At 48.6% G+C, this 13,122-nt stretch overlaps 2 protein-coding genes across 19 annotated transcripts; one reads left to right on the plus strand and one right to left on the minus strand.

Moving 5' to 3' along the window:
* Window positions 1-25: 25 nt before the first annotated feature.
* Window positions 26-8,214, plus strand: LOC122366601 (origin recognition complex subunit 5-like). 7 transcript variants are annotated; one of them, XM_043339028.1, is made up of 7 exons: window positions 223-243; window positions 359-397; window positions 3,398-3,490; window positions 3,648-3,819; window positions 6,077-6,165; window positions 6,331-6,517; window positions 6,837-8,214. In XM_043339028.1, exons 3-7 carry the CDS (start codon window positions 3,440-3,442, stop codon window positions 7,628-7,630), a joined length of 1,293 nt encoding a protein of 430 aa, XP_043194963.1. In that variant the 5' UTR covers window positions 223-243; window positions 359-397; window positions 3,398-3,439; the 3' UTR covers window positions 7,631-8,214. The 7 variants fall into 7 exon arrangements, with proteins under 7 accessions (XP_043194962.1, XP_043194964.1, XP_043194963.1 ...); XM_043339027.1 differs by having other exon boundaries at window positions 26-397; XM_043339029.1 differs by lacking the exon at window positions 359-397 and having other exon boundaries at window positions 53-278.
* Window positions 8,215-8,373: 159 nt separating this feature from the next.
* LOC122366590 (glucose-induced degradation protein 8-A homolog) lies at window positions 8,374-13,046 on the minus strand. 12 transcript variants are annotated; one of them, XM_043338996.1, is made up of 6 exons: window positions 12,994-13,046; window positions 11,726-11,832; window positions 10,980-11,107; window positions 10,510-10,597; window positions 9,861-10,167; window positions 8,374-9,541 (listed from the first exon to the last, which is right to left on the minus strand). In XM_043338996.1, the coding sequence occupies exons 2-6, from the start codon at window positions 11,737-11,739 to the stop codon at window positions 9,371-9,373; spliced, it is 708 nt and encodes a 235-aa protein (XP_043194931.1). In that variant the 5' UTR covers window positions 11,740-11,832; window positions 12,994-13,046; the 3' UTR covers window positions 8,374-9,370. The 12 variants fall into 12 exon arrangements, with proteins under 12 accessions (XP_043194931.1, XP_043194932.1, XP_043194938.1 ...); XM_043338997.1 differs by having other exon boundaries at window positions 12,990-13,034; XM_043339003.1 differs by having other exon boundaries at window positions 10,980-11,104; window positions 12,994-13,028.
* Window positions 13,047-13,122: the final 76 nt, after the last annotated feature.

Raw genomic sequence — 13,122 nt, forward strand, 5'->3', positions numbered from 1 at the left:
GACAAGTCTTTGTGTTCTTTTATTAGTTCGGCAGTTCCCGACGTATGTAATCAGCTTTAACATATTTTTTCACGTTCATTTTTGATCTATTTGGAAAAAGAAGTAGTCTTGGACATTTTAATTGTTTTTTAAAACCCATTGAAATTATTTAAATCGCAAAACTTTGTTTTACCTTTCCCAATCTACATCATTCCATTGTTTTGGTTCGCTCGCCCGCCCACATCGAAGAACACTCCGACGCGGGTAAACAAGCCGCGTAGTTTGAGGCCACTAAAAAAGTAATGGCACTGGGCGGTGAGATAACATTCGTGCTATTTTGATTTTTGATGGTGATATTGGTATCTTTTTCATTTTCTAGCTCAAGCTGCATAGGGGCTGGCGGCTGCTGGCTTGGCAGGTATGATATAAAATTACTCATGGGCGTTGGAACAGGTGGGCATGACCCCCCCCCCTCTTTTCAGCAGGGCTGCGGAGTCTGAATTTTCGGCGACTCCGACTCCGACTCCGACTCCGGCTTTCAAAAACCAGCTCCGACTCCGACTCCGACTCCGGGCAGAATTGTCGACTCCGACCGACTCCAACTCCCGACTCCGACTCCGCATACCTAGCAGGGCTGCGGAGTCTACAGATTTTCGGTGACTCCGGTCTCCGACTCTGACTCCGGCTCGAGTTTCTAAAATTGACTCCGACTCTGACTCCGCAGCCCTGCTTTTCAGCCATTTATTTATTATTTATTTTTTACTTTATTTTTTATTTTAATACAAAACTAAGAGCAAGAATATATATCCAATATTCCAATATTCAATATCCAATATTCATCAGTCTTCGATCAATAGAAACAGAGCGAGTTTAAAGTAATGATCTGGTCTAACAGGCCTGCCACTTGGCCTGAAAATTCTGTGTACTTCTAAGGTAAGGTAAGGTAGACTGGGTGGCTACTGGTGACATGGGCTCAAGGCCAAGGCCATGGGCTCCTGCAATACCATAGCAGGCTAAGGGGAATATGAACAGAGCATTAGCAAGAGGACAACACTGACATTGAAATAAAGGCCAAATGAAACTCCTTCGCCAAGGATAATGATTGCCTGCTGTGGAGATCAAGGGTAGTTAAAAGCAGGTGTCACACTTGTTTTTGCAACCGAGGAGAGGTGCTATACCCAGAGATGCTTCTTTATAACCAAACCAAAACTAATTGAACCTTCAACCTAATGCCTACAACCTACCATGTACCAGGATTACATATGGTGGCAATTCTGCCTACAAGTTGAAGCAGGGATTTTCTGATAGTCATGTCAAAAATAGCATACTGATGAGAACTACAGATGCTTCAGCTCAATTGATAGGCAGTGTGATAACCATATTCACTTCAAATTTCCTGTACACTCCTATAAAGTGCACATAAATAGGTAGGTACTTAGCTAATTCAATCAATTATCCAGAATAACAGCTGCATCCAAGGTTAAATTGGTCATTTGTTTTTTACTGCTGTAAATTGTAATAGGCATAATCAATAATGCACACTTAAAGTCTAGAAAGCAGAACTATTGCATATTTCATTTTTAATAATTGCATGACATGCATCAGATGCATCAAGCCATGCATGCTTATTTCTTTTGTTAATACTTTCTGTTGCAGTTGCTTGCTCAATACCCCCACTAGTTTGTTAAGCTTTATTCTGGTGCAAGGCAAAAAAGCAAAATGTTGCACTGCATCAACATCTAGTGATTTTGTCCCATGCTCAAATCCTTGCTGCAATTAAGCCAGCCACCCTGCACAGCAACCCTATATGTGATAAAGTCTCTGGCTGGCTGAGCTACTAGAATCAGGAGCACTGGGTAAACTGAGTCAGGCATAAGGTGAACTGCAAAATAACACTCATATCTCCCCTCCCACTGGAAAATGCTGGTGATTCACATTCAGTCTTAATCAGTCTTAAAGGCAGGTGCCAGGCACTGGGGCAGATGCTAGATGGACCCTGGTTAAATACTGCAGTTTTTTGGAGACTGTGAAGTTGTGAGCACCAGGATGCTGATTGTTGACATGATGTCCCGAGTAAAATCCTCTGGCATTACCTGTCCAAAATGTGAAGCATCATCCCAGTTGCCAGTGGGTTTTAGTCAACACCTGTCCATCACTAAAGCAAGATAATTCAATCTGATTCATTTCTCAAATAATTTGTGCCATTCCCATTTCCCACTCCCAGTACAACCGTCTTGGATAGCAAGTGCTGTCAGTATCATTCTTCTGAGCGCTTATAGGATGGCAAGATGACATCTCTCACACAACAGGGCTGCATCGATGAACGAGTGACAGCCGGTCATTTTAGCACGTGCAGGTCAGTATTCACGAGTTGGCCAGCGTACCCCTTTTCGACAGCGTTTGTCAAACGTTGGCAGTCAGGGTCGTACTGAGCAGCAACAGGTGCCTCTTCTAGTCGAGCGTTGGTGTTGTTGACGTCGAGCTCGGCAGTGATGGCAATACACAGTATACACCTGTGTTGCCGATCCAACTAGCGGCGAAGGGGCCAGTGTCTCCAATCTTCATCCGAAGCTGGTGCTCTGAAGGTTAGGATTTTCTATAATATCCAGTGTCTTTTACTGTTCAAAATCGTCATAAGTGGCTGGCAATCGGTTTGTTTCTGGAACAGAGTTAAGTCACATAAGAGGAAATAACACTTGTGAGTTTCACTCCAAGCGCAATTTCGATAACGGTATACCGGGATTCTCGGCGTCGCTTAAAAAGTGCGTTCCAACTTGGATTATTCGCAACTTGTCTTCCCGTTCACGCTCGGAATCAATACATATAATGACAGGGAGAGATGTGATACAGTCCGTCATGCTCAGCTGTTCCAATTTCCAGTGCAGTTATCAGCACGGAAAGCTCCACTCGCGTGCTCGAGCAGAGACGGCATGCCGCGACGGAGGAGCCTCCCAATCAGATCCAGGTGGCGGTGGCCGGGAGCGACGCCAAGCGCTCCTCGCCCTTTTCTGACTTTCCATGGATGATTTCCGACTCCGTCAGAGGCGAAGCCCACCTCTGGACGCTAGGATACGTCGCTGGAACACAGCCACTGCCAGACGGTAGTGTGGTAATGGCTCAATGGGAGATGCCTCGTCCGTCAGTTGGGCGAGGGCCAATCGGTCTGTGTCATGCCATTCAGTGGTCGCTGCCCACGTCGCTGCCCACGTCGCTGCCTATCGTCTGGGGGTGTCGTTTATCATCACTGTGCTCGTCGTCATGTTCATGCTTCATCGTCGACGTCGTCGTATTCATAGTCTGTTATTGACTTGCATGAGAGTGGGCTTATGCAAAGGCCTAACCAGAACTTGGCATCTCGCGTTACTTTGTACTTTCAAGCAAATTTCAAAGAACTCACATTTTTCTTGGTTTCTTTCAGGCCGTATTACCTCTTAAGCCATTCCAAAGCGAAAAAGAGAAAATGGAATGTTTGAAGGACCAGATCAGCATTCTACGAAGCCTTCTTCTTGTGGTAAGTAAAAGTGGTCAATCGTGATAAGTTCCGTCGTGACTTCACTTGGGCATTTCCGATCGAAACTTTACAGATAACCCAGCTGTGAGCTGACTGCCTGTATGTTTTCACCGGCACATCTCCGACCAATGTGACGCCACTCCCTGTAACTCCCCAGCCGACCGGGTGTGTGCCTCCCGCCGTGTTTCTGTACGGCCACCCGAGCACGGGAAAGACGACGGCGCTGTCAGCCGTGCTGTCAGAGTTTAGCGGTCCGCGGGCAGTGGTCAGCTGTGTCGAGTGCTACACGCCGCTACTGCTGTATCAGCTCGTCCTGCGACAGCTGTCAGGTGAGGAATACGGTCAGCTGGGAGTCCAGCGGGCGCAGAGGGTCGGGGGACAACTCTCAGGATAGATACTGGCTTTGTTACGAGTCAATGCGACACAAGGGGGAGGGGGGTCAACTGGCCGGGAGGAGAGCGGACCAGGCGGTCCGGCCTGGAAATGTTTCGGTCTGAAAAATTGTCACCGAATGTTATACTTGTGAGCATCTAGCTCGCTTTTTCGAAACATTTGGTGCTTACAGTCATAGGGTTTAAGTTGCCGTTCTTATGTGCCTTCTCAGCTACCGTCTTTGATCAGTCTTGTTTAAAATATACGTGGTTATTGGAGCTTGAATGACTGGATCTCAGTCTGAACAAACGTTTTCGTCCTGGTTTGTCTCGTTTACTGTATCGTCAGAATTTTCACGTGCCATAAATACAAGCGTAACAAAGTGCCAAATCGGTACATACACAATTTATTTCGTATTTCGCACATTCATCCACAATTTCACTTCACACTTGCACCAAGAACACATCGATATCAAATAGCCAGAGGATGGCCCGCGCTCCTGCCACACAGAGCACCACACGGGCCGGCATAGTGCCGAGCACACAGCGTTTGAACTCTGAGAGCGCGCACGAGAGCCGGCCGGCCTGCAGCTCCGAGTCGCAGCTATCCGTGTCGTCACAGCCGCCGCCGCCTCCTCCGCTGGGTCCGGGCCACAGCCAGTCCGGCCAGCGGCCGGCCGGAGTGCACGGGTCCACCGGCTCTGGCTCGCACGGGTCGCGTGCGCAGCAGTCGCAGCAGCCGCCCGGGCACAGACAGGCGCCGCGCCGACTCCGTTTCCGACACCGGCCCATCACTGGCTGCAGGTGGTGGCTGGTGGTTGACGACTAGAGGTTTCTTGATGGCCAGTGAATACTAGGATTACGTTGTATGGGTAGCTGATGGATGTGTCGTTTTTAATGATAGTTTTGTTGGATGCTTGAATAGAGTAAAACCTTCAGTGCTGATCTTCGGCAGTCGTTCGTTTTGTATTGATCCGTCTTCAACAATTCATAACATATGCTGAATTAGTTTTTAATCGTTTCGTTTCGAACACCTCTTTGCTCTCATCGGCGTCGCGCACATTTTGGAGCTCAACTGAATTTTAGTAGATCAATTTCTCACACAATATACAGTGCGTGACTTTTCGTCTTGGCGTCTCCTACGTTGGAATGGGATATCATGGCCATGATTGACCTTGGCAGTGGGCGGTTGTACGGGCGGTACAGGCCAGGCTGATATGAAGCGTAGTGTGAGCTCAAAGACGTCACCACAGCTGATCTCGTATTTAAGAAATGTATGTTTGGGTGGAACGTGACGCGCGTAGTGTGGCTTGTATTCGTTTTGCACAGTACACACTCGTATTTGAATTTCGGAAATCGGGCCAGCATCGGAGACAAGGAGGGCTTGCGTCACTTGCGTTATTGATTATACCCACCCTGTTGCAGTCTCCGTACGATGGTACAGCTACTGTTGTGTGCCCTGTTGCGATGGCGCTACTGTTGTTTGCCCGTTGCGGTCGCCAGTCTCCATGCCGCGGTGCTACTGTTGTGTGTTCTGATGCAGTCTCCGTTCCGTGATGTTAGTCTGTGCTACTGTTTTGTGCAATGTTGCAGTCTCCATACCGCGGTGCTACTGTTGTGTGTTCTGTCTCCGTCCCGTGGTGCTACTGTTGTGTGTTTAAATGCAGTCTCTATTCGTGGTGCTACTGTTGTGTGTATTGCTGCAGTCTCTATGTCGCAGTCTCTACATATGTATGTTCTGATGCAGTCTCCGTCCCGTGCTGTCAGTGCTGTGTGCTCTGTTGTAGTCTCCATACCGTTGTGCTACTGTAGTGTGTTTTGTTGCTGTCTCCGTCCCGTGTTGTTAGTGTTATGTGTTCTGTTGCAGTCTCCATACCGTGGTGCTACTGTTGTATGTTCTGACGCAGTCTCCGTCCCGTGGTGCTACTGTTGTATTTTTAAATACAGTCTATGTCGTGGTGCTACTGTTGTGTGCAATGTTGCAGTCTCCATACTGCGGTGTTACTGTTATGTGTACTGATGCGGTCTCCGTACCGTGTTGTTAGTGTAGTGTGCTCTGTTGTAGTCTCCACACCGTGGTGTTACTGTTGTGTGTTGTGCTGCGATGAGCTATTTTAGGGGTTGCTAAAAATTGTGTGCTTTTCTGATACCATCGCTGCGTTTCGGTTGTATGCAAGACTTAACATTTGTTATATTGCTTTTATATCTTTTGCAGACACAGAGAGAAAATGTGATGGAATCAGCAGCTTCGTGACCGCATTACAAGCCATCGGCACTGAACGGCCCGACGAGAATATAGCTATAGTGAGTGGCCGAAAGCAGTTATACGTTCTGAGGCTTCGGAACGATATGCCGTTTTGGCTTTGCAGTAGTCTGCCGTTCTTTTACACCGAATGTTGTTCTGTGTCTCTGACTCTATTTTGCGGCACCATTGAGCCGTGACTCATTGAGTGTTCACTGTCCCGTCAGGTGCTGGAGGGTGCCGAGAGGCTCCGTGACCTGGACGAGGGCGTGCTCTCGTCCCTGCTGCGACTACAGGAGCTCACCGGCCGCCCAGTCTGTCTCCTGCTCACCTCCAACCTGGTGTGGGATAAGTTCCAGACGCCGGGCGGTCTGCCGCAGCCACTGCTCGTCCATTTCCCGCAGTATAGCCGCGGTGAGACACGAGAGGGCAGAGGAGGTGTGTCGAACAGGCTGTGGTTGCATCACACAGACCAGTGATACTGGGGGAATTCAACCTGTGTTGTGGAAGCTGATATGCTGGTTTAAAAAATGTGTCGATTAAAAAACTAGCTTTATAGTTCTATAGTTTAATTGGCACGGTATTTGTTATTTAACGCTAGATGTGCGTCACTGACAGTCACTCGATTTCAACTGAATTATTTGTGCGTATTATTGTTCCACTTGCCAGGTCCGCAACATATTTGCCCCGCCATTGCCCCGCCGTGACTGATAGTTGCGTTCTCTGCCGACAGAGGCGCTGCAGTCGATCCTGGCGCTGGACCGGCCGTCAGACGTGGACGAACAATTCTACTCGGGCTACCTGAACCTCATCCTGTCCGTGTTCGTGGTGCCGTGCCGCAACGTGCGCGAGCTGCGCCACCTGGCGCGCGCCAGTCTGGCGCACTACCGGGCGCCAGTGCTTTCTGGCGAGGTGGCGCCCACCGACCTCCGCCGGCTCTGGCGGCACGTGGAGCCGCACCTGCGGGCGGCGCTGCGCTCCGTCTACCTGCGCGAGGCGGATAGCGCCCAGTGGCTGCGCACTCAGACTCAGCTACCCGCGGCGGCCGTCCAGCCGAGCTCGCACGACCAGCCGGGGATACTGGACGCCGCCGACCACCAGCGACTCAACACGGAGCTACCGTTCTACTCGAAATTCCTCCTGATTGCCGCCTATCTGGCCTCGTACAACCCGGCCAAGTCGGATCGGCGATTCTTTGTCAAACGCACCGGGAAGGGCGCTGGTCGACTGAAGGCTCGCCCGCCCGCCGGCGCGCGCGTGTCGGCTCTCCTAACCGGACCGAGAGCGTTCCCTCTAGACAGACTGCTGGCTATCTTCTATGTGATCGTGGAGGACCGTGTAGCTCCTACAGCCAGTATCTACTCTCAGGTGTCATCGCTGGTCACCCTGCGCATGCTCACAAGGCTCGGTGGGAGCGACAATCTGGACTCTGCCAAGTACAAGTGTCTAGTGAGCTTCGACACGGTCAAGTCGATCGCCAAGACGGTGAATTTCGAGGTGGAGTGGTACTTGTATGACTTTGTTTAAATTTTTGCTTGAAAAGCACGACTTTGATGTTTGGCTCGGTGTGGTATTCAGTGCCAATGCTTCGGAAGTGGCATGTGTAAAAAAGTGTGTCAATTTTCCAATGGCGCGCTGTCTCAGGAGACTCATTTGCCGTCCTGGGCTTCGCCGCAATGTTGTGTTGTGACTTGTGTCGCGATATCGTGGTGGCTGACGGGTTGTGATCTCGTGTTTGAGCTGCATGGGTGCGCCCTGTGATACTGCTGATGCCATACGGTCTGATTTGCCTCATCATGTTTCGGCATCTGTTTCTCATTACCTCACGATAGTCGGACGCGTCTCTCGATGCTGTTGTCGACTGCTCAGGCAGTGGAAGTGAGTGATGTTCCTTGGATCCCTTCGCTGTGATCCTGATGTCTAGCTATCGTTGAAGTAAAACAGTTAGTGTTTCTTGCCCAGTCGTGCTATCTCGGATGTTTGCGAGTCCTTTGGAGCGACACAAGCACGTTGCCCAATATTTATCGCACGATGAACTTGCGCTGTGCGTGTCCAAGTGTTTGTCGTGGCCCAGAATTGTCATCATCTGACAAATACAAACGCCTTTTTTACTCTTTTTTCATGCGAGAAACGTCTTGGGTGTGTTCCCATCTACACTATATGCAAACGCTTGCATTGCTGGGGAGTGTTTATAGTGATAAAGTGGGGCGCTAGGATGGCGGCACAGCACAGACATTCCAAAAACTGGACCTCTGACTTAAACTGCTCTCTCAAACAGAGTACTTTTATTCATTGACACATTACATACGCAAGCCAGCATACATATTCATTTTCACAATACACGTGAGATAGTAAGTAAATCGTATATCGCCGTGGGGAAGTCTCTAAGACTTCCTGCGGCGCTGTAATGACTCCCCGAAAGACTGCCAGACGGGTCAGAACCCAGAACCCATGAGGGCTGAGGCCCGGTCGGCGAGGGGGGGGGGCGGGCACACCAGTGGTGACCGCTTCGGCACCAGGAGCAAAGGGCGGTGACCATCCGTCGGAGGTCACTGACGAGATCCACAAGGCGTGCCTCCCGCAGACGGTGCGCCGAAACGTCGAGTGTCCGCCGCCTCAGAGCAGGGCTGTTCATGGGTAGGATGACTGCGGGGGTAGGTGGTGCTCGACAAGACTAATATGTCACGGGGCCAAAATAAGATCAGTGAAGAGGGCGACACGACATATTACGCTGCCATTCCCCGAACATTCGCGTGTTCAGAGGACTACCAGACTCTTCCACCCGATTCAATTACTTCAATCTGAAGACATCTATCCGAAAAATAACGACTTCCTCGGCTGCGCGTAGCCTCGAGTCTCGGTCGGCCCATGGCGTCAATGTCCCGGACCCTTAACCTCGCATATTCCACCGCAGCTCGCTGTCCACCACTGTCAACACATCTCGTTTCAACCCGCTGTTCCGGACCGAAAATCTCCACTCTCAGTCTGTCTGCCTATAGACGGCATCACCGCGAGCCAGCCGTCGTGCCACTCGAATACACACGCCTCAATAGCGTCACTGACTCTAGTTGGTTCACTTATCAACTATCACTCCAACCTGAGCATCCTCAGCTTCAGCAGTGTCGGTCACCATCGGCACTCATCACACAGAATAGCCTCCGCTGTTCTTCATTCTCATCCCTCCGTGTCCTTCCGTGACCTGTCCACTTAGTGGTCTAATGTATAACCATCTGTCTTTATTCACGCCGCCGGTCCAACTGAGGAACTTCAATCGTCCAGAGCGCCGCTGGCCAGGTCTGTCATGCGCGGGTAGCGAACCTTTTTCTGATCGAGCTGACCCTGCGCCCACAGCACCAGTTTCAGGAGCGTCTCCAGTCGGGTGGTCGGGTCGGCGGAGCTCTCCAGACGCAGAATGGCCGCGTTCAGCTCACTGGCCACCTGGTGACGAAACGGGATGAGTTAAAGTAGGCATAGTAAATCCTCACCTCAGACAATCCTCTAAGTCAAAGTGACTAAGTGCAACAAAAAATGCTTAAAAACTTAAAACGAACAAAGCCATCGAAAGTGTTTTGAATCACAGGCCAAAAAAGGCTACCGCTTACTGAAGAAAAAAAAACAACAACATACAATTATGTGATGTCGAACACCACTATCAAATTACCCAAATTTCAAGTCCGATTCAGCTCAGACCACCCCACTATTCCATCCGTTTCCACCTTCCACGTACCACCAGCCGTCCCCACATCCTCCCGCTCACCTTCTGCCTGTGTGACGAATTGAGCAGGTCCCCGAACGGAGAGTTGGCCGGGTCCTCGAACGCCAGCAGCGCCAGCGTGCGCTCCAGCTCAGCCAGCACCTCCGTGTTCTCCTCGCCCCTCTCTGCCAGACTCTGCTGCGCGAACGCCAGCGCCTCCTCGATGCGTCCGGCGCGGATGAGCTCGATGAGGTGCTGCTGCTGCAGGTGGAAGTAGAGATAGCGGTCCGAATCGAGCAGCTCCGGGTGCAGCTTGTTCACCACGTCCGTGGCGTCCGAAATACGCCCCTCGCGAATCGCGTCACGGATCCTGGACGATGGGAGAAGTGGGAGGGAGTGTTAGCATTGCATCTGTCACACGGTTACCTCATCTATGATTTTCTGTACAAAGCGAGTCAGCTCTTTGGTGATCACTTATTTTGCGGTCACTCAGGCGAATAGAATCCGAAGACAAAAACCAAAACGGTAGATATAATGACACCAAACCTTCCACAGAAATGGAACATTTTGCTGCTAGTTTTGTTTTCACTTTCTATTGTGCCTTTACGGTTCCTTATATGTTCCGAAAGACCTCTACATTATATCCTAGGATCTAGTATGACCAGCAGGCGGCGGCATGATGTCGACAATCATCGTCAGAACACCTGCTTACTTGATTCTGTCATCGAGCGAGGAGAGATTGACGCCAGCTGATACGCCCGACTCCTGCGAAAACTTCTCTGCTGCGTCCTTAAAACCCTCTGAAAATACAACGGGGGAACACACTTCGTCAGTTATAGGGTAAAACGGAAACTGTTAGAACGCAAAAAAAAGAACGCTGCAACAGACGGTGGGGAGATATCTTAATTAAAATCAACTGGATGAATGGATAGTGAATGAACGAACGGACGAACGAACGAACGAACGAACGAACGAATGAATTAATTAATTAATGAATGGACTTGTTTAACATTCTAAGCATACAACATAATATCGAAGGACTGTAGACAACTGCTAACAATTTATTCTACCGTCAACTCTTCACTATATCGATATTTAACTAATGTCCGACCACGAACTAAGTACTATCTATTGCAGGCGTTCAATGTGCAACTGTGCGAGAAGGAAGCGGCGTCGTCTCACCGGTGACGAGGTAGTTCATGATGAGCCGGTTCATGTCTGTGCGACTGACATGCAGCCGCTCCAGCCGGCCGGCCCACTCCTCCTTGGAGATGCCGCTGCCCTCCGCTCCGCCGTGCTTACTCATCCTGCTGTTCGAGGGGGAGGGGAGGGGGCAGAAGGTGGGACGGGTCACAAGCAGCCCGACGTCCTGCTAGCAAGGCCTGGCACGCTACATTCTTGCACGCGACTGGGAAGCGAGGTACCGTTCAGCTTTTGGTTGCGATGGATCAGGGATGAAATAGTGTCTTCAACGATAGGATAAGGGCGATAAGCTGTCCAAAGTTCACGCAGGAAATGATAAGTATGCACATTTCTCTGATAGTCACACCACCAGCACAGTGCTAAGCAGAGGATGCTGGATCCATACACTCATGAGTCAATTAGTGAGAAGCTAGAAGTTATAAATCATCGCCCATAGCATGAACAAGAAGTTACAGTAACTATAGCACATAGCTGCAAGTTTTTGAACAGGGAAATGCCAACAACTGCTATACATAGATGATGATAAAAGCAAGTGCCCATGAAAGTCAGGAGAGCTAGCTTAAAAGGGGTAAATTAACACCAAAATAAAGAAGGTATCTAAAACACATCATGTTCATCATAAAAACAAAACATAAATTTCGTTTTTCATGCAACATTATTGCCACAGCAGTGAGCAGTTTCTCATAACTTGATTTTTTTTTCAAGAGGACTAATTGATGACTCACCTATTTCTTTCCATTGTAAAAATTCCTTCAGCAAAAGTGCAATAAATGCTGGTATTTAGGTAAATAGAAAGACACCAACTTCAGTGTGATGTTTTCCACATCAGTATCTGCAGAAGGAAATAAATTAATCAATATTAAGATGCAACTAAGACATGTTCAGTCAGGTTTCATAAAAATCCAGGCTTACTGATATTAGATAAATGCATAGAATGGCAGGGAAAGTGACTTCATTTAATAAAGGAATTATAGAAATTGGTAATGCTGACAAATACATTACTCAGCCTGAATCATGTTATAAAAATATTTTGACACATATCATGGAATCATGCACTATATAGTTATTCTGAAAAAAATATTGCTTCGTGAAAATACTTTAGGGCAATCAGAAACTCCAAATTTTGGTGAGAAACTTCAGTAGTGGGATGATGTTCAGTAGCCCTCAGTAGAAGAATGTTGTTTTGATAGCAACAGAGCAGTTAAATTTACAGGTTATGGGGTAGCAACAGAAAGCCCAGGCTGTTACTCACGGTACTTTGGCAATCACTATTAGATGCTTCTGGCAAGGGAGGTCTGCATTTGATTGGGACTAACACAGCCAAATACATTGAGTGGAACAGACCATGTCATTGTCATCAGACCATGTCATCATGTCATTGCCGTTTATGTGGGCACACTATGGCCAAACTTGGTTTTTGGGTTCTGTCATGGTCAAGAAACTTCAAATTAGTGCATTCATTATCAGACAATGTCTAAAATGTGGGCGCTGTTCGGTCCCGTTTTTATCAGCCAGCTGTGAGTATGCTGCTGTTTCTTAGCTCCTCATTGGTCAAATTCACATGGCCTATTCATTTGACCAATGAGAGGACACGAAGCACCAGCAATAACTTCCTTATATGGGAAAACCGACAGCATGCTGATAAAAACAGCAAGGGTTCAGACTTCATATAACAGGCTGTACTTGGGTTGGGTAAGGCTGGGGCTGGTATTTACTGTTTAGGCAGGCTTGAGCCGTGCCTACCGACCGTGCCTACAGCATTATTACTTAGAGACAATTTTCAAGCATTAGTAATTAGACCAAAATAAGACAGCTCAGGGTATATTGAGTGAAAGACAGCTAGCCCATTCAAACACACGAATAAAATATATGTAACAAAGAACTCGCTAAGAACATCGAAACGCACCATCGCATTAGCATTATCACACATTTCGAGAGTATTCATTGTCTGTTTATTGATGACCTCGATGTGCTTTCAGAGAGCGGTACCCACGCAAAAGTCGCCATTCATTTGCCCATTTGCGCTCGTGTGCACTATCAACATTGCAAGCGAAAAAGAATATAGACTTAAGTTTGGTATACTGTATATTGATAAAAAATAATTTTATATGACGTCACAAAT

This window comes from Amphibalanus amphitrite, unplaced genomic scaffold (assembly GCF_019059575.1).
Source record: "Amphibalanus amphitrite isolate SeventyFive unplaced genomic scaffold, NRLGWU_Aamphi_draft 000818F_arrow, whole genome shotgun sequence".
NCBI lineage: Eukaryota > Metazoa > Arthropoda > Thecostraca > Balanomorpha > Balanidae > Amphibalanus > Amphibalanus amphitrite.

Bases quoted from the DNA above. Each gene is read 5' to 3' on its own strand.
- LOC122366601 (XM_043339027.1), top strand. From the start codon at position 3,440: ATGGAATGTTTGAAGGACCAGATCAGCATTCTACGAAGCCTTCTTCTT. The intron at 3,491-3,647 runs GTAAGTAAAAGT...GTAACTCCCCAG, and splicing joins TACGAAGCCTTCTTCTTGTG to CCGACCGGGTGTGTGCCTCC. The intron at 6,166-6,330 runs GTGAGTGGCCGA...CTGTCCCGTCAG, and splicing joins CCGACGAGAATATAGCTATA to GTGCTGGAGGGTGCCGAGAG.
- LOC122366590 (XM_043338996.1), bottom strand. The intron at 10,598-10,979 runs GTGAGACGACGC...TTGTATTTTCAG, and splicing joins CATGAACTACCTCGTCACCG to AGGGTTTTAAGGACGCAGCA. The intron at 10,168-10,509 runs GTAAGCAGGTGT...CCCATCGTCCAG, and splicing joins TCGCTCGATGACAGAATCAA to GATCCGTGACGCGATTCGCG.